At 44.0% G+C, this 19,710-nt stretch overlaps 1 protein-coding gene across 10 annotated transcripts in view; it reads left to right on the plus strand.

Moving 5' to 3' along the window:
- The window catches only part of USP40 (ubiquitin specific peptidase 40), a 76,552-nt gene that overhangs the window by 41,274 nt on the left and 15,568 nt on the right, over positions 1-19,710 (plus strand). For all 10 annotated transcript variants that reach the window (XR_009351974.1, XR_009351975.1, XM_059167666.1 and 7 more), the window contains 9 exons: positions 245-564; positions 2,882-3,005; positions 4,818-4,875; positions 9,449-9,502; positions 10,251-10,339; positions 11,534-11,620; positions 15,361-15,397; positions 17,115-17,179; positions 19,099-19,173. Coding sequence is in view for 8 of the 10 variants with exons in the window: in XM_059167666.1 (XP_059023649.1) it covers positions 245-564; positions 2,882-3,005; positions 4,818-4,875; positions 9,449-9,502; positions 10,251-10,339; positions 11,534-11,620; positions 15,361-15,397; positions 17,115-17,179; positions 19,099-19,173 (909 nt within the window). In the remaining 2 variants the exon portion in view is untranslated. The remainder of the gene's footprint in view (positions 1-244; positions 565-2,881; positions 3,006-4,817; positions 4,876-9,448; positions 9,503-10,250; positions 10,340-11,533; positions 11,621-15,360; positions 15,398-17,114; positions 17,180-19,098; positions 19,174-19,710) is intronic.

Raw genomic sequence — 19,710 nt, forward strand, 5'->3', positions numbered from 1 at the left:
GCCTTCAGCTCAGGTGATGACCCCAGGGTTCTGGGATTGAGTCCCGCATTGGGCTCCTTGCTCAGCAGGGAGCCTGTTTCTCTCTCTGCCTGCTACTCTGCCTGTTTGTGCATGCTCCTTCTCTCTGACAAATAAATAAAATCTTAAAAAAAGAGAGAGAGAGAGAGAATCTTTCTGTGTGATTTTGTTGACTTGATTTTGGCAAATAGAAACTGTACTAATGGTTGTCTTGGTATTATTGTAGGTTGGTGGCATCCAGATTCCAACCGGGAACGACTGTGAACCTCTGCTCATAAATGTTCTTCATCTAGCAACAAGCAGTGAGGGGGACAAGTGTCAGCAGTTGGTAGAGTCTCCACATGTCTTTCCGTCCAATGCACAAATGGGCGAGGTGCTCACCACCCTGGCAGGGCCCATGGGTGTCCTCTTCATCAACGCCACTGACCCTGCCGAGGAAGAGAACTGGGTCGCCATTCCCAGGGAGGACCTGAAGAAGACTTTCAGAGAGCTGGGCCTCGGGAACCACAGCTCAGTTCTCGTTCAGGATTCTAGAGATGATAACAGGTACCCTGCTGAAACATAAGAGAATCGCTTTTTAAGTTATTTAAATGATAGTTCTGTCTCTTGGAACTTGAAAGCTTTATCTTCATACTGATAATAGTTCAGTATTTTCCTTTTGTTTCTAAACATTGCGTCCTGGATATGTTCGTATACAGGAGTGTTCTGAGTTAGGCAGCTTGGAGGAAGGTGATATTATAATGTTGATTTTTCAAAATTTTTATTTGTTGGTAAATAAGATGACCAAATAACGTAGATATAGATGAGATATAATCTAGATTAGTTGTTTGTAAAGCAAGGTCTTGTCAAATGAATTCCGATTAGCACTTACTACAAAACTGAAGGCACATTCTCACAAAGAAAGTTCCTGAATCTTTTCATGAGGAGGATATTAAGATCCAGCCAAGTGTGTCTGTTTTGTCACAAGACCCCCATAAGGCAATTCAGGTTTTCATTGTAATCCTTTATCTGAGTCTTGAGACCCTCCCAGCTTCCCAGAGAGGGCAGGTACGTGGGGGTGCATGCTCTCTTGGTTCCTGTGAGTCCCACTGGGAGCCCAGAAGTGCCGCCCGTCTCCGTTTTGTTGTCCACGTCTGTTATGCTGCTTTTCTGTAGTCAGTGTGCACTGCCCTGTAAACCCCCGGTTTCCATATGTTGAAGACTTGAGGTTGCAAAAAACAGTTCGTTCCCTGCTCATCAGTCGGAGTCTCCATATTGTCACTGACAGTGGCTGTGACACAGAGGCAAATTGTTTTCCAGGCATATGTTTTTGCACTTGGTTTCTTTAATTTAAACGTTTATTATATGTCCCTTTATAAGAAATAATACACGGGGTGCCCACATGGCTCGGTTAAGCATCTGACCCTTGATTTTGGCTCAGGTTGTGATCTCAGGGTTGTGGGATCAAGCCTCACATCGGGCTCTGTGCTGGGCTTGGAGCCTGCTTAAGATTCTCTCTGCTTTCTCCCTCTGCTCCCCCCAAAATTAAATTTAAAAAAAAAAAAAAGTCACACGGCATGTATTAGGACTTGGGAAGTACAAAAGTGAAGACAGGAGGCTGAAGCAGCGTCCGTGCCTGGCAGTCACCATTCGCCTTCCTGTTGCCCTGAGCTCAAGTAATTGGTTTTTTAGTTCTGAATGTTTTTTTCTTTTTAAGCTTACTAATGCTTATTTCACGGACAGTTAGAGCCTGCTTCCCCCGCCCCGTGTCTACAGACTCTTCACAAGCCTCGCTGTGCGGCTGTGCAGCCGTCAGTGTTGACATTGTAGCTTTCCGGATGCAGGAGGCAGTGTGTGCCGGGGTGAGGACTGGGCCACCTGGGCTTGTTGGCAGCTTTGTCGTGTCCTGACAGTGTGATTGTGTGCAAGTCACCTCCTCTCCTTCTGCTCAGTTTCTTCTTCTGCAAAATGAGGGTAAAAATCAGTGCCAGCTTCCCAGAGCCTGAGGGTTGGGAGTTCAGTGCTTATGGAGCATTCGCACATGGTTAAAGGTGGGGTGTCGTTGTCACTGTCCTCATCCAGTTCTTCGCCACAATCGGGGTGGTCTTCAGGGAACATCTTTTTGCTAAAACTTTGCTGACCTTAGGACTGCTAGCTCAAGGGACAGCTGAGATAAAGAGATAGAGAGTAGAATTGTGTTTCCGATACGCACTCCCAGGAGGACTTCTGCCCACGATTCAGCACCTCCGTGTGAATTAGAAAGCCACTCCTTCCTCGGGAGCCTTTACCTACTATGTATAGGAAAATTTTGTTAGAATAAGACACCCTACTTGTTCTCTTAGGCCATCTGCTGTCATAAAATAAAACTATTTATAATAAACATAAAAATATACAGCACGTGTGATGGGAAAGATATACCCACTTAAATGTGGCCTTTATGCAGAGTCTGTCTGTACAGCCTGCATGGCTGTCCTGTTAGTATGACGCTGGATCTAAATCCTCTGGGCAGGCTTCTGGCATCAGTACTCTGAAAGCTCGCCTCGTGAGTCCCCTGGGCAGGCCGAAGTTAGCAGCAGATTATTCCTCAACAATACTTCTCTTTGAAAAATGTGGCAACACAAAAAACAAAACAAAAAAACATGGTAATAAATTATTTGTATAAGTCAGAGCATACTTGGAGTGGAAATAGACTGCGTGCCCAGCTGCCTAGCACTGCCCTAAAGAGGTAACTTTCTTAAAGCCAGCTTCATAGACCTTGGTCACCTTTAATTTGTCACATCAAAGGACACATGCAGAATTTTGGAAGTGAAGGAGCAGTATTAATTTTCTGATCCGTAGAAGCGCTGTGTAAAGACACATGTCTTAAATGTCTTTGTTCCCACAGTGTGCTCCTCAAACAAGGGAAGTGGTTCAGTGGTATGAGTGAGATCAGCTGGCTCCAGGTTCAAAATCTATGCGAATTAGAATCCGAAGAGAAGCAAGTAAAAATATCAGCAACTATGAACACAGTGAGTAGATTATAGTTCAAGTCTGGTAGACAGTTTTCTAGTTTAACAGTGTTTGATTTAAAAGGCAGTACCTGAAATCTTCCAGAACGCTTGTCTCAGTGGGTTTCTACAGCTTAAGAAATCAACTTTTGGGGGCACCTGGCTGGCTCAGTCAGTAGAGCACACAGCTCTTGATCTCAGTGTCGTAAGTTCAGGCCCCACGTTGGGCATAGAGTTTAACTTAAAAAAAAATATGTTGGGAGAGGAAATCAATATTTTATTGTTAATATTTGATTACCACTCATTTACCTATATTAGCCCTTGACATGTTTCAAGAAAATATGTGCTTTTTTTTTTCCATCCAAAGCTACATTAGAATAGAGGATTTACCTATTTAATTAGTTCATGGAATCCCCTAGCTTTGAAAAATATAAAACGCTATTTTCCCACAGTCTTGTCTCTTATTTTTTAAACCAGGCATATATTTTTTGTGTTGTATTGTTTTTTGGTGCTTGTTTTTTTAAGCTTACCTGAATTTATTCTACATCATACTCTGTACTCTTATCTAAAGCCATCTGCTCTTAAAAACAGAATCCTTCCATTTTCCACTTGAAGACATTGACCCTGATTTCCTTAAACATCATTCCTGCAAACGTCTCTTTATATTCATGTGGTCTGAATTCATGAAGTTTGTTTTTTTTTTCTAGAACATCAAAAGAAACCTTTTAGAATGTTTTCTATAAATATTATAATTTCTTTTTTTTTAATTTTTTATTTTTTATAAACATATATTTTTATCCCCAGGGGTACAGGTCTGTGAATCGCCAGGTAATATTATAATTTCTTACGGTGCATTAGTATCTGTTGGCACAGTAGAGGGGACAGTATAAAGCCAGCACTCCGGAGCTTGGCAGACTTGGCCCCCCCACCCCACCCCCTGACCCTAAGTGGGAGGCTTTGGTGAAGTCCTGGTTACTCCAGTCCTCATTCCTTCTTGGGGTGCTGTGGGGAACTGCTGGGAGGTTCTAGTCCATGATCACCAACATCACTTTCACCCCTAAATTTCCTGCTTCAAGCCCTAGAGGCACTTAGCCTTAACTAAAAAGAAAAGGAAGAAAGCAATCCAAAAGTAATTTAAACAAAAATTTTAAATAGTTCCCTCAGATTAGTATTGTCCATTTTGATTTCTTTTTAAATTCATTGGCCCTGAATTTATCATTTTTAAAAAATTTATCATTTTTAACCTAAAGAAATATGATTAACTGTATTTTCTTTTGTATACTCTTTTTTTTTTTTTTTTTTTTTTTTTTTTTAAGATTTTATTTATTTATTTATTTGACAGAGAGAGATCACAAGTAGGCAGAGAGGCAGGCAGAGAGAGAGAGGAGGAAACAGGCTCCCTGCTGAGCAGAGAGCCCGATGTGGGACTCGATCCCAGGACCCTGAGATCATGACCTGAGCCGAAGGCAGCGGCTTAACCCACTGAGCCACCCAGGCGCCCATCTTTTGTATACTCTTGTTAGAAAGGTTAGTGTGGGTTTTCAGCTTTTTGCCTTTGTTAGCTGGAATGGTTACTTTAGCTTTCCGTCTTTCTGTTCTGGTTACCATCGGTTTGGTAAAGCCTTAACTATTTAAGGTCCCAGTATTTGCTTTTAACTTGGTAGAGGAGAGGAAATGAATATCCAAGATGGAAAAAAAAATATTTTTCCAGTAGGCAGAAACTTCTGTCCAGTAACTGGTAAGTCAGCTGAGTACGCAGACACTGGCAGCCTCCGCACCCTCCCTTCCCATTGTTCTCATGCACACAGTCACTAGTTGCTTTCTCTGTTTTAGGTGGTGTTTGATATTCGAATCAAAGCTATAAAGGAATTAAAATTAATGAAGGAACTAGGTAATCATTTACATTTGCTTTTGGGTTTTTCTGGTTTAATTTAGTTTTGTTTGATTTTTGGTTGAAAAAATATGGGAGTACGGGGACGCCTAGGTGGCTCAGTCGGTTAAGTGTCTGCCTTCGGCTCAGGTCGTGATCTCAGGGTCCTGGGATCAAGCTCCACGTTGGGCTCCCTGCTTAGTGGGGAGTCTGCTTCTCCCTCTGCTTCTCCCCTGGCTTTGTTCCCTCCCTCTCCCTCTCTCTCTCAAATAAATAAATAAAATCTCTAAAAAAAAATATGAGTACAAAAAAACAATTTAGGGAAAATTCACATACCTACCACCCCACATGGATAAGTGTTAAATTAACATTTTGTCATTTTGTTGTTGTTTGAAACATTGGAAATAAAGTTAAATTCTCTCTTTTCTCCTCCTGGGACCTATTCTCTCTCCCTCCCCAGATGAAACCAGTATATTTGATTCGGGTGTCTTCCCTGTGCATTCACATTGTTCTGTTGATACTGTGTTTCCATTCCATATATCGGGGTACATATATTTGTATATTGTGTTTTCACATTTAATTTCTGTCATACTGAATACAACATCTGAAACCCACTCTTCACTCAGCTTTAGGTTTTAACAGCTTTATTGAGGTATAATTTATAGACCATCACAGCCATTCAGAGTATGAGTCAGTGGTATTCGTAAACATACAGAGTTGTACAGCCATAAGCACAATCCAGAACATTCCATCTCTCCATAAAGATTTCTTGTGCCCCTTTTGCATTCCAAGCCCCGATAGCCACTTATCTACTTTCTGTCTCTCTAGACTTTTCTGGACATTTTAAGTAAATAGAAACCATGTAATATGCTCTTCTCTTAACTGACATCTTTCACTTAGAGTAGCAGTTCTGAGGTTCGTCCATGCCTTAGAAATGTGTTCCTTTTTATCGCTGACCATGTTCCACTGTATGGATGTGTCACAGTTTGTTTATTCATGCCGCACTTGATCGATATTTGAATTGTTTCTGGTTTGGGGATTTTATGAATAACGCTTATACACAGTTGTGGACATGTTTTCAGTTCTCTCGGATAGATCTGCAGGATTGTAATTGCTGGGTCACAGGGCACATTCGTGTTTACCTTTATAAGAAACTGCCATTGTACTTTGCTGAGTGGCTAGACCGTTTGCATGCCCACTTGCAGTGTGCTGGCATCGCAGCTCCTCCACATCCTTGGCAGTGTTTGTATCTGTCCTGTTAACTGTAGCCGTGCTGGTGGCTGTGAATTACTCTCATTGCGTGTTTAATGGATTTTCCTAGTGCAGTGGTGGTGAGTACTGTTGATGTGTTTACTGTCAGAACTAGGGAGTTTAAAAAGAAGTCAAAATTAATACACAGAAATCCATTGTATGTTTACTACGAACCCCAAAAAATGGGAAATGAAATTAGGAAAACATTTATAATAGCATAAGATATCATGAAATACTTGGGTATAAATTCAGTGAAGTATGTGCAGGACATATACGTTGACAAGAAAATATCCCTGAGAAAAGTCAGAGAACATGTAAATAAGTGGAACGCTGCACCATGCTCTTGGATCAGAAAACACAACATTGTTAAGAGGTAAATTCTCCCAAAATCCATTTGTAGATTCAGTGCACCCTCACTCAGAATCCTAGAGGAGTGTGTGTGTGTGTGTGTGTGTGTCAGAAACTGACAAGCTGACTCACAAGGAAACACAAAGAACCTAGAGTATCCTGTTTGAGGGGAGAGGAAAATGAAGTGGGAAGAGTTACTCTTATTTGATTTCAAGACTTATTCTAAAGCTGTAGGATCGAGACCGTGGGTCCTGGCACAGGAGCAGATGTAGAGCGGGGTCAGCAAGCTGCCTAGGCCTGTAACATGTTTCTGTGCAGTCACTGAGCTGAGAATAGTTTTCACACTTTTAACAGCTCCTTTTCGGCAATAGAGATTATACTTGGTTTTTGAGTCTAAAATACTGACAGAGCACTACATTGGGAATCCAGAACTAGGTGCAGATAAATAAAAGTCCCTTGACTTTCAACAGAAGTGCCAAGGTAGTCCCATGGGGAAAAGTAGTGTATTTCCAGCATAAGGTGCAGGACCAATTAGCTCTCCATAGAGGCAAAGATGAACCTCTCACTTTGCTTTACATCATGTAAAATATAAATTCAGAATGGATTGTAGACCTCAGTGTTAAAACCATTTCTGTAAAATTTCTAGGAGAGAACTTATGAGAAAAATCTTTGTTAATTTTATCATAAGGAAAAGATTTTTTTTTTTAAGTTAGGACTCCAGCACAAACCATAAAAGGAAAAAACTAATAAATTGGGCAATATCAAAATTTAAAGTTTCTATACTTCAAAGGGCATTTAAAAAGGGAAGCTGCAAACTGGGAGAAAAAAATGTGTGGCACATTTGACACAGATGTGCATCCAGGTTATATAAAAAATAATAATAAAAGTAATACTTGTAAGAAGACAACCCAGCCCAAATGGGGAGGACACTTTACAGAAGAACACCTACCTATTGATGACCCATAAGCACAGGAAAGATGCTTAGTGTCATTAACTATGAAATTGATGAGCTGTCCCAGTGGGACGGTTAGCGTTAAAGGACCCACAAAACCAAGCTTTACCGAAGACATGCAGCAGCCCCCATGCACTACCGCTGTGAGTGCAAGATGCCAGTAACTTCGGTGAAGAGCTAGCTTGCTTGTTAGGAATTTAAACATTCACTTTACCCATCCCGGGTGCTTACCCAAGAAAAATGAAAGCACATCCTTACAAATACTCTCCGTAAATATTCATAATGAAAAGGTGGCTACAGTCCAAAAGTCCACAAGCCAGTGGATGGGTGAGCAAATTGTGTTGCATCCTAATAACAGGATGCAGGTCCTCAACACGAGCTTCGAACTGCCACCCCCTGCAAAACCCAGGTGACTCTCAAACAGTGCAGCGCAGAAGCTGGACACAAAGGAGCACATACTCTCATGACTCCATTTATGTGAAATTTTCGAAACGGAAAACCTGTGCTTTGGTTACAGGGACGGAAGACTGGATAGCAGGGGGAGGTGGCCTGCAGAGCAGCATGAGGGAATTTTGGGGGGTGATGCAAATCCCATCTTGGGTTTGCTGGTGGTTGCTCAGTGTTTAGCTCAGACTCCATACACTTAGGACATGTTGTATTGCAACTTATACCTCAAATTGATTAAAAGCGTATAGTTTATTAAAATGAGCAGTTTATCATCTTCCCGTGAAACAGGTCTCCCTTCTTTCACTCTTGTCCCCCTCCAAACCATTCTCCTTTTGGCAAGTGACTCAAAACCCAGAGTGCTCCTTCCCAAAAAGCCAGCATCTTCACACCTGCAAGAATAGGGCCCACTGGCCCTAATCCATTTAATAAGCTTAAAAACCACCTGACCTATTTCACACAGAGGCAGTCTGCACGAATTTCAGTTACCAGGGCTCATTACATAACGTCAGCCAGCCGACAGCATGGTTCCAGTGTCCGCTACACTGGACGCGAACGGAGTCATTGCAGAAGTGCAAACTTTGCTACTGACTCTCCTTTCCGCAGGTCACTACCTAAATAGCAGGTGTGCATCAGGATCAGGGACCAGTTACCTCCCTCTGAAGTGTCTGGTATTCATTTCAGCACAGCAGAGGGAATGGTCTGTTCCCTTTCTCCCATGGTAAGCCTATGTGATGTCTTGCTGTCGAGGCTAAGCGAATCGCTTCCTGAAGGTGAAGGTGCAGCAAAGAAAGTCTGCAGAGGGCTACAGGAAATCACCGGCTGTGGGAACGTTGGCACTGCTGTCACTCGAGAGACGATATTGCCAGGAGCCTTCCCATCGAAGGAGCGCCCTGCAGACCCTTCATGAGGTTGAAAGCACAAAATAGGAAATTCTGGAAGCAGAGCCAACCGAGAGGATGATGGTTCACTCAGGGATAGAGAAGATGCTCACTCCAAATTGTGAGCTCCACACCAAGAAGCAAGCCCTGTGTAAACGAGTCTTGATGTTTTTTACCAAAAGAAAAAAAAAATTCTCAATGTTTCTAGTGCTTTAACTTGCAGTGTAAATATTAATTCTACTATTTTTTAAATTTCACTGTACACATATAACTGCAGAGATTTAACTGTTGTGACAACAATGTCGAGAGGTCCGGGCGCCTGGGTGGCTCAGTGGGTTAAGCCTCTGCCTTCGGCTCAGGTCATGGTCCTAGGGTCCTGGGATCGTCGAGCCCCTCATCAGGCTCTCTGTTCAGCAGGGAGCTTGCTTTTTCCTCTCTCTCTCTCTGCCTGCCTCTCTGCCTACTTGTGATCTCTGTCTGTCAAATAAATAAATAAAATCTTTTTAAAAAAAAACAATGTCGAGAGGTCCGTGGACAGCAGCAGTGTCCTCTTGGGGACTCCCCGGCCTTCTCGTGGCCCTGAGCTCCTGTGCAAGCTGAAGACTGCCTGTACTTGGGGGTTTTTGTTTTGTCACTCATTGTAGCTTTCCTAATGAACACAGTAGAGCATCTCTCTTTAGTTGTTCTGGTGCACTAACCAGCTTCTTTTTATTTGTAGCTGAGAACAGCTGTTTGAGACCTATCGACAGAAATGGGAAGCTACTTTGTCCAGGTAAATCTTCATGGTAGCCTCCAAAAACGGATACTCTCACACCATCGATCTTTCTTATTCAAATGATGGCTTCCGGCACCTAATATCCTTCAGTCGCCTTTTAGAAACTAACTTGCTGGACTTACTGTCATCCCAGGGCAGCCTTCACGTATTATGGAAAATCTTAACCAGAAATTCAAACCCTTCTGTTTGAAAGGAAAACACCTTTTCTGATGAGCTGATTCTCATTTTAGGCAGTTGTTTTGATCGAGTTACGTCTTTCTAGATTAAGTCAGAGCGCTTGCGCTGCTCATGTTATTGTGATAACAGCCGCGGAATAGACTGTTCTCACCTCTGTGACGCCTCCTGTCATTAGACTTAGTTAAGTGATGGTCACCGCGGCAGCTTTGAGCATGCAGGAGGCGGGTCCACCGCTCATGAATCAATTCGGAATATCTAGCTTTTAATCCATGCAAACAGTGGCTCTTTGATGTTTATAAAGTATGAATCTCGAACCTTCATAGCCGCCTCTTATTCCTTAGCCTTGTTGTACAGAGAGGAAGAATATATTCTAGAGTTTGGAAATGGAAAATCGGAGCTGTAATGCAGGTCATCCTTTTGCATGGAGCATGTCTCCTGTTCTTTCTTTCTTGACGTTTTTAATTTTCAAAGGAAGGCTGACTTCAGTGGATTATTTCGTGTACGTTTTCAGTATATTCCTGGAGGTAGGAATTAATAACATTCATCCTGTTCTCCGAATTCTTTGTAGTGCCGGACAGTTACACTTTGAAGGAAGCGGAACTGAAGATGGGGAGTTCCCTGGGACTGTGTCCTGGAAAAGCGCCAACCTCATCTCAGGTAATGGAGGGTCACCTGACAGAGTGAAACCGCCCTTCCCAGAATCAGAAGTCCTTAATCTCATCATTCCCACCATAACTACTGCACCAGTAATCATTTCCCTTAGAAGTTTTTTTTTCTTTCTTAAATGACACCTTGTATGTTAGGCATACAAAGAACTATCTAGTCCTTTGTGTTTAAATAAAAAATACTAGTGTCAGAGCATACTCATAAGGTTCTTTTCCTGTAAGAATTTTGTGGTTAAGGGGGACCTTTAAAATTGAGTGGCCACCTTGTTTGAACCACCTGTTTCATAAATTCTAAAAAGCACCCCTTTTCCCCACATTTTACCATCTGCGAGGCCGGCGTCCCTCTTCATCTGTGGCATCTGTGACTGTAGCTGGCACGGTTTCTCTCTCAGTGGCACAGAAAGTGATGAGAAACAACCAGCAGCATCTTAAAGTTAGTGAAATAGAGTATACTGATTCTGGACTGAATTACTCTCTGCCTTTGTTTTTAATCAGTCCTCGTTCTCTGCATAAAGTATTAGGTCAACCTCTGCCAGAAGGCCTGCCTATTTAATAAAGTTTCATTACCATCCAAAAGTCACGGTGTCCTTTCTGGTAAGACTGTTTCGAGGGAAGCTGGACTCCTGTCAGGATCCCTGTGGTTCCTGGATCCACTTCATTCGTTTCCCAGCTACCTCCTCTCTAATCTGTTCTTCCCCTGAACTTGACCACCTAGGAGTGCATGACAAGCTGGTAGGAAAATATGACAGCTGAGACAGAGTTCGAAAGGACAGGGAGGGCTATCGGGAGCTGAGCTCACAAGCGATCCGATTCGCTGGACAGAAAATCAGATCACAGCCAAATGACCCAGAGCAAAAGCCCAGTTCATGCTCACAGCGTGTAGCAGATCCCTTTGAGGAATGACCAAGAAAGAAACAAAGATCACAGTGGAATAAATAGTATCTGTGAGAGAAGAACAATGATGTAACACCTGTGCGGGTGAGAACACTGGTGTGAAGCATCTTACATTTCCGGGTCATCAGAATTGTTGTTTAAATTGCAACATTAAATTAACCACCGTCTTTGTTTTTTTATGAAAGGAGATTTTTATTAAAATTTCATGGACCATTATCTTTTCTTTTTTGGAAGCAGATAATACATTTGTAGAATTTTAAAATTTAGATTAAATTGCATTCATTGATCTTAGCTGTTCCTGTTTTTCACTGTGGGAAGTGATGTTCAGCCGGGTACAGAGATGGAGATCATAGTAGAAGCAACAATGTCTGTGGGAGACGTAAGTAATTCTACTTCCTGCTGTGGGGAGAGATCTGTGGGCATTTGGTCTGGGGAGCCATGGTAACCCTGTTCGCATTTTGAGGTCCTAGGGTTCCCACAGTATACTTTAGAGAATTCTGTCCATTCACTAAAAGAGTAGTTTGGAGAACTTGAAAACTGGTGAACGAACCCAAATTTTTAAAATAAGATTATCTTTTTCTTTTCTGGTTATCGGTAATACTTACAGAAATTTGGGTTCTGTAGAAGTGGATTAAAAGGAAAAATGAAAAAAAAGGGGGGGGGGGAATGAAAGCCTCTCATTATCCTGTATCCTGCTAATTTTAACATTTTGGCATATCTCCTGCTGGTGTTTTTAGGTTATATAAGTGCATAATCACACACCTGGGCACAAATGTGTGTGTGTGTCTGTGAGCACATGTGCGTATGTCGTAACAGTTATGTTAGTGTCACAGATAATTACGACTTTCAGTGTTGGAAAATACACAGTGGTATAGTTGAGTAGAGCCTGTACTCCTGAATTTGAATCAGAAGAGGCAGAATGAACTTGGTTGTTTGCTTTTAAAATTTTTTCTAGCTCTGCCCCCTGAAACAGCTCAGACACAGTGACCAGCCTGGTGGCAGCAAGCACCCCAGCACCCAGACTGTGGTTGTGGTTGCTAAATACCGTTTCCTACTGGAAGGAATCAGGGCTTCTTGGAGTGGCGTCTGGGTCCGTATCTAGGTCAGGAACAGGTCAGTGAGCCTGGAACATTTTGTCCTGACAGAAGCAGTAAAGCCAGCAAAGATAGCGGGGGTCCACAGAGAAAGCCAGGAACCAACTTGAAGAGGCTTTTGCACGAGTTCATAAATGATCCTAAAAAGACCATCGTCATTGGTTACACAGAGCGAAAGCTGGGGAACCGAAAGGAGAGGGTCAGGCATTTATCCTGCCTTTCTTTTGGAAGCTATATTGCAGGTATAGGTAACGAGAAGGTGTTTTTATAGATACATATTAGCTGATAAATGAGAATTTTAGGCTGTCAGCTATTTTAACTCCTAATGAATTAATGGATCTGAACAATGATCCTGAAAGACTGCTGACTTTCTGAAAAGAGTAACCATTGCCAACACAAAACAAGGCTCAGTGGACCTGTGCTCCCAGATGTGAGGATCAGTTTCTAAGAAGCATAGGGGACAGAGGGGACGTGTCACCGCAGCACGGGCCACCATCTGCATGGTCCTGAAGGGACTCAGGAGACAGGAGGAGCGAGTGCGGTGTGTGCACTTCATTTGGCTCTTGTTACAAACCAGGAAAACCTTAGTTACAGTGTAAGAGAACTAAGGGAATGTGGGGGCCTAGCTGGTTCAGTCGGTAGGGCGTGTGACTTGATATGGGAGTTGTGAGTTCGAGCCCCATGTCCGGCATAGGGATTACTTTAAAAGAAAAAAAGGAATGTGACCACCAACTGGGTATTTGTTATTAAGGATTTCTTGAGTTTTTCATAATTGTTTGAGGCTTATGTTTTTTTAAAAAATGTTCATCTTTTAGAGATGAGTATTAACTATTAATAAATGATAAGATAGGGGACATTCTTGCCTCTGAGGCCCTGGAGGGCAGGGGGCGGGACAGGAAATGGGTGAGGCTGTGGCGCACGCGAAAGGCTGCGGCAGTCACGGAGGTTGGGTGATGGGCACCGTCGGCTCACATTTACCGCCCTCTCTGCACGTGTTTGCAATTGTCCACGGCAAAACATTTAAAAAAAAAATTTTTTTAACTTGTTACCTGCCATAAATATTTTTAGTTTTTCATTTAGCTTTTAACTTTTTGGTGCTATTCATGTCAGAGAAGGGAGGCCGCAGAACTTTTCAGAGGAGCGATGTGTCTGTCTGTCTGTCTGCTCTGAAGCCCAATGGGGGCACACTCACTCCCCTCCATGTGGCTGGGTCCCATGAGCAGTTCTCAGTTGTCCTCTTCCCGCTCTCCGTGGCCTCTGAGGCGATCGGTGCCTCTCTGAGCCTAGAAACGCCGCTGTCACTTGGCTTGGAGGACCGCAGCTCCTCCCGGTCTCCCCCCACCGCACAGCCCACCCCCCCGCAGTTTGCTCTGTGCTCTTCTCTCCAGTCGACTGGACCTCGGCCTGGCGCTCTGCTTGTGGGACCTGCTTGGTTGTCTGATAGCCGTCCCTCTGCTGTGTGACCCCTGTCCTCTCTCACACGCACCTCCGTTTCCCTCCTTGTCAGTCGGTGGTGGCACCTCCATTCCTCTGCTTGCTCAGGCCAGAACACCTGGGGGTCACCCTCGGTGCTTTTGTGTTTCACATCCAGGCTTTCGGGAAATCCTTTCGGTTCTCCCGTCATGATTTGTCTAGGATCTGACCACATCTCATTCCCTCCACTGCTATACCCTGGGCACCTCTCCTCCGGGTTATTCTAGCAGCTTCCCGACAGATCTTTTTCTTTCCAGCCTGCATTTCCCCAAGGTCTATTCTTACAGGGACGTTGAGCGGTCCCTTCCCTGTGCTCCCAGGCCTCCTGTGCTTCCCTGTGTCTCTCAGAGGTCATGAGTGCTCGCCCCGCTGGGCCATGTCGGCTGAAGTGAACGTCCACCCGTTCGCTTTTCTTAAGTTGCAGAAGTTGGGTGCGGCCGCCGCCGTGCGCCCAGTCCCTGTGTCTTACTGGATTGGGCTCTCACTGCTGTCCTTCTCTAAATAATCTTCAGGAATATTTTAAAGTCTCTTTTATCCTTAATCATACAAGTAATCCTGGGCTTATTCTTTAAACCCCATTGTGGGGAGCATATGGATAAAAATCCTCCTTGGCCACAGCCTACCCTAGTGCCCAGCCGGACGTCTCCGTGGTATTGGCACGGCGTGACCTGACCACCCCAGCGAGCGCGAGTCCTTCTAGACCGTTGATGTGCTCCACAGGGACAGATGAGCTGGACTTGTTCGTACAGTTTCTTTTAAATCATAAATGGGATCACGCTGCGTGTATGACACTAGAACTTTGTTTCCCTTCGAATTTGTGAAGGTCTTTTAAAACCAGTGTGTGTGAATCTATTTTATCCTTTGTTTTAAGACCTCTCATAGTTTATTTAAGAGTTCCTGTTCGTGGACATTTTGGTCTTTGCTCTCTTTCTTATTCCAAGCAGTACAGTAGTAATCCTCCTTATCCTTGCTTCCTTCTCTGCTAGCGTAGTGTAGTTCAAGTCTTATTTACTCTTGCTGTGAATTTATAGGTAGGCGAAAGAGTAGGTTTTTCCCCCAAGGAAGTTGGGAGTTTCTGATTTTTATTACTGCTGTTTAAACTTCTGTTAATCATGTCGCACCGCCTGCACGGATCTCTTTTTGTGAGTTCATAGAGGACCAGTTGTATCTCTTGGGTGCTGTGTAAAGGCTGATCTTTTATAGGATTCAGGGTTCAATATGTATCTAGGAAATCGGCCTAATCAGTCATATCCGGCCCAGACCCCAGCGCTGGTCCTCACAAGCGGACGCTCATGCTGCAGGCCTGCTCGCGGATGAGCAGAGTCTAAGCCTCAGATACAGACACCAGCAACTTTTTCCTCTCCTGGCTGGCCCCACCTAGCTCTTAGGAAGCAGAGCTCCCTTACGTCACCTGAGCTGACATACCCTCGTCCCTCCAGCAATGACTGAATATGATCAGACAGACATGCCCAGGGTCCAACAGGGGCATCTCTCCCAGTGCTGAATCTCAGAAACAGAGAACTGAATGTGGTTTTTCTCTCTTTTTGAACAGTGTTTAAAGCTCCTGCTGGAGAAGTCTGGCCTGCCAGGTAAGTTTCAGATGACAAAGTCACTTATCTGTGTCCTCATAGTAAGTCATCTGTAAGCCTGATGACAGCCCCTCGGACATGCTTTCCTCCAGCTTCGTCATGCACGTAGTGCCTTCTCCTGGCTCCGCTGTTCGAGCTAACAGAAAGCCAGCTGTGGCTTAGCCGCTGTGAGGACAGAGAAGCTTGACAGGCTCCAGCACAGGCCCAGAAGAGCAAACAGGATTGATGCCCTCTGGAATCACCCAGGCCCTTCACTGATTTTTTTTTTCTTTTTAACCTCATTGATTCAGAGTTTCAGTGCCTTGTGTTTCATGCCAGAATTTTTGTGGTGTACATTAGGAAATGTAATACAAATGAAAAAATAAATCCAGGTTATCTTTGAAGTAGCTCCCCGGGGGGGTCATGTGAAAGTGCTCCCGGGGCATCCCGCTGCTCTTGTTAGGGCGTTGGCAATCCTCAGACCTGCTGAGGAGAAACCTTTTAACCTATTGGGGTTTGTTTGGTTTTTTAAAGATTTTATTTATTTATTTCACAGAGAGAAATCACAAGTAGATGGAGAGGCAGGCAGAGAGAGAGAGAGAGAGAGGGAAGCAGGCTCCCTGCTGAGCAGAGAGCCTGATGCGGGACTCGATCCTAGGACCCCGAGATCATGACCTGAGCCGAAGGCAGCGGCTTAACCCACTGAGCCACCCAGGCGCCCTTGTTTGGTTTTTTAAACACAGAGGGGTGCCTGGGTGGCTCAGTTGGCTATAGCGTCTGCCTTCAGCTCAGGTTGTGATCTCAGGGTCCTGGGATCAAGCCTCAAGTTGGGCTCCCTGCTCAGCGGGGAGTCTGCTCTTCCTCCCACTGCTTCTCCCCTGCTTGTGCTGCTCCCTCTCGAATAAATAAAATCTTGAAGAAAAAACACACTTAGATTAAGTATACTTCTTACTGTATTTAAAACTAGAACTAATGGTAGGAGAGGATCTGCAAAGAACAGTATGGTAAGAATTAAAGACTTGTGGCATCTGGAGGTTCAGTATTAGATCCGTGTTTACTCCTTTGGCTCTAGCTTCTGGTGGGTGGGACAGCTGACTGTTTCTAAAACATTGCTTTTTTTTTTTATCAGGATTTCCAACTTTTACTCTATTCAGCTTCCCTGTCTGCCTCAAAAAATTTCACATTTCATCAGTACAGCAAGCATATTGAGAGAAATCTAATTAAAGACTATTTAACATTCATAAATTCTTGTTTATACCAACTTCATTAAAATGCTATTTCAGAAACACTGGTTTTTGTTAGATTAACCGGTAAGTGGATGAGAACAGTTTGGTGGTACACATTATCAGTTGGTAAGAGATACTGGCCTATACTTTCAACCAAAACCGTGAAATAAAACAACTTCATAATGATTTTAGAAGAGAGTCTGTACCTAGATGGACAGTATCTGTATTCGTGTGTGATGTGTGCACGAGTAACTGATAAAAGTAGGACGTCGGTGCCATGTGACAGTAGCAAGGGTTGATCTGTTTGCAAGTATGCAGATCTTGGTGGAATAGAGAGGAAATTAACCGAATTGAAGGAATCGCTTTATTTTTCTCCTGCTTGGAAGAGAGAATTTAGAAGTCAGTTATTTGCTCAAATCCCGTTTGATACTTGCTTATCCAGAGGGTCATTACTGACAAACTCTTAAAATATATTTTTGATTTTTTTTATGCTGATTTTGATTCCTTCACAGGAGACACATGGCATTTACGAAAAATGGATTGGTGTTACGAAGCTGGAGAGCCTTTATGTGAAGGAGTAAGATTATTGTTACACGTTTTATTCTTAGAAATGATTGTGTTTGCGTTCCATACAGGATATTCACCCTCACCCCACTGGTGAATACATTCTAGAGAAAACTTTCATTATTTTAGGCTACAAAAATCTGTACCTGGTCTCCGTCTACTTCCTCACTGTATGTAGGTCTTTGCTAAAGTCAGAGGGAAGGTCTCAGCCTAGTGGGAACATTTCTGACATCTGTGTTAAGTGCTCTTTTGACTTAAGAGAGTATGTCCCTAGAAATACTAGGTCCTCGTGAGAAAGCAGAGGACTTGCGAGAACAAAAGACATTTGTGAAACAATGTGAAGATACAGTCTGAATTTTGAAACCTGAATATTTTAATCTCTGTTTCTCTGTAAGTTAATGATGGCAGAATTCATCTTACCAGCCAGTCACTCAGGCTCTGATCGAAGCTGCATCTCTAGATCCAACCAAACTCTCTGGGTAGTCTTGGGAACAATTTTATTTCAAGATAGTCGGACTCTGGTCAGATAGCGTCGCACTTGCCGGTCAAACCCATGGCCTTAGAGGTAGTCCCAAGAGGAAGCTCAGGGAGAAGCAAGCTTAGGTACTTGGGGTCAGCCATGCTCCCCCAAGTCCTGCTGTGCCTGCCGTTCAGTGACAGCTGGTGGCCTCGCGCATCAGAAGGGTGATGAGGCAGGTGGGCTGGGCCTTCCTGGGGGCGGGGGGCGCTCTGCTGACTGGGGCCGAGGGAATGAGCATAGAGAGGAGAGAGGCGCCTCTGAGGCTCGGCCGGGAAGCTGACTGCCCAGACGTGGTCCTCAGACCATCCGCAGGACATGCGGTTTGGGGTCAGAGAGTGTGTCTAGTTGTGTGGTTTCTGCATTTTCCTCTCTCTTAATTCCTAAATTGGTATCAAATAATTCACCTAAAAGCAAACTTATTGCACCCCTTTGCAGAGATGCTGTGTTTCCCGGCCTTGTGTTTTTGGCCCACAATGCTGCTGGCCCTGCGGTCCTTCATCTTTGCTCTCGGCTTTTCCACTCCTCCCTGGCCCTTCCCACGGCTGGCTGTTGGGCCAAGCTGATTTCGTCTTTTCTTTTTTGTCCTCTTCCATAAATTACACCAAGTGGCTGTCCCAAGTCAGGTGTTCCCCACTCCAGTGTATCGTGCATGTAGCAGCTGGACTGGTCTTTAAAAAACCCCTTCTCACGCCTGGGTGGCTCAGTCAGTAAGCGGCTGCCTTCGGCTCAGGTCCTGGAATCGAGCCCCGCATCGAGCTCCCTGCTCAGCGGGAAGCCTGCTTCTCCCTCTCCCACTCCCCCTGCTTGTGTTCCCTCTCTCGCTGTGTCTCTCTCTCTCTCTGTCAAATAAATAAATAGAATCTTAAAAAAAAAAAAAAAAAAAAAACCACCTTCTCAGAAAACTTGAGCGGCTTTTTTTCAAAGCAGCTAAAAATTCCTTAACATCTAGTTCACAGCCCTTGCATCTGGGACCTTCCAATCCAGCTTCCTGTCCTGTTACTCCCCAGCTGGTGCTCTAGTCTGTCTCGTCTCCTAAGCTCTTCCCCTTATTCTGGACTCAGCCTTAACCCTGCTCTTCTTTTCGTGAGAATTCCTTCTCATTTCCTCTAGCTTTCCACATCCAGCCCAGCCTTCGGGCCTAACTGGTATTTCATCCTCTGCAGCTCAGTCTTCCGCGTCTCGTCCCATCCGTGCCCTCTCCCCACAGCCTCTGTGATACTCCAGTCCATCCCCTATGATTTAATGCAGAAGGAGCCACTGCTTATAGTCTTAGTGTCTTTCCTGCCTCCTTGATGCCTGCTTTATTGTTTCTTTCTTCTTGAAAGGGTCATAGAGTCATAGGAGTCCAAGAAAAGATCCAGAGGTCTTGTTTGCTCCTGTCAGAAGTCATAAAGGAATTTCTCTTTCCCCAGGATGCAGCCCTGAGAGAAGTTGCGATACGTTCTGGAGATACTTTGCTTTTAATTGAAGGAAAACTTCCTCCTCCGGTAAGGTCTTGCTTCTGAGTTGACATTTTGTAAGAACAGTTACTGCTTTCTGGTAACTGAGATGATGTTTCTCATTGTGGGGAGACACAGCCAGGCATGAAGAGAATGCTGGGAATTGGGGTAAGTTCTCTCATCAGACAGCTGCTGTGTTTTATGTCTTCACGGAGTTCCCTCTTGCAAAATCAGTCGTATAAACCAGTTTATTTCCTGCTTTTCATATTTCAGTCCTTAAACAGACTGCAGAATCCAAAACCAGTCATTGTATCAAGGATGTGACTTACCAGTTTAATTCATACACCCCCCTCCGTGAGAAATTTAGCTTGTTATAAATGCCTTGTTTTTATACCTAATACTTAAATGGAAACCGTCCTCAGGATTGTTCCAGTCAAAATGAACAGGTCATAAGGTATGAACGTTTTTAAGACCAGATGCTCGCTCTGTGTTGCCACGTTGTTTTCCCAGAAAGCTGCACCGAACTGGTAGCCCCAGGAGCTGCGGACAAGAACACTCATTTCACTGCTCTGAAATAAACACCGC

Source organism: Mustela lutreola, chromosome 3 (assembly GCF_030435805.1).
Source record: "Mustela lutreola isolate mMusLut2 chromosome 3, mMusLut2.pri, whole genome shotgun sequence".
Classification (NCBI taxonomy): Eukaryota; Metazoa; Chordata; class Mammalia; order Carnivora; family Mustelidae; genus Mustela; species Mustela lutreola.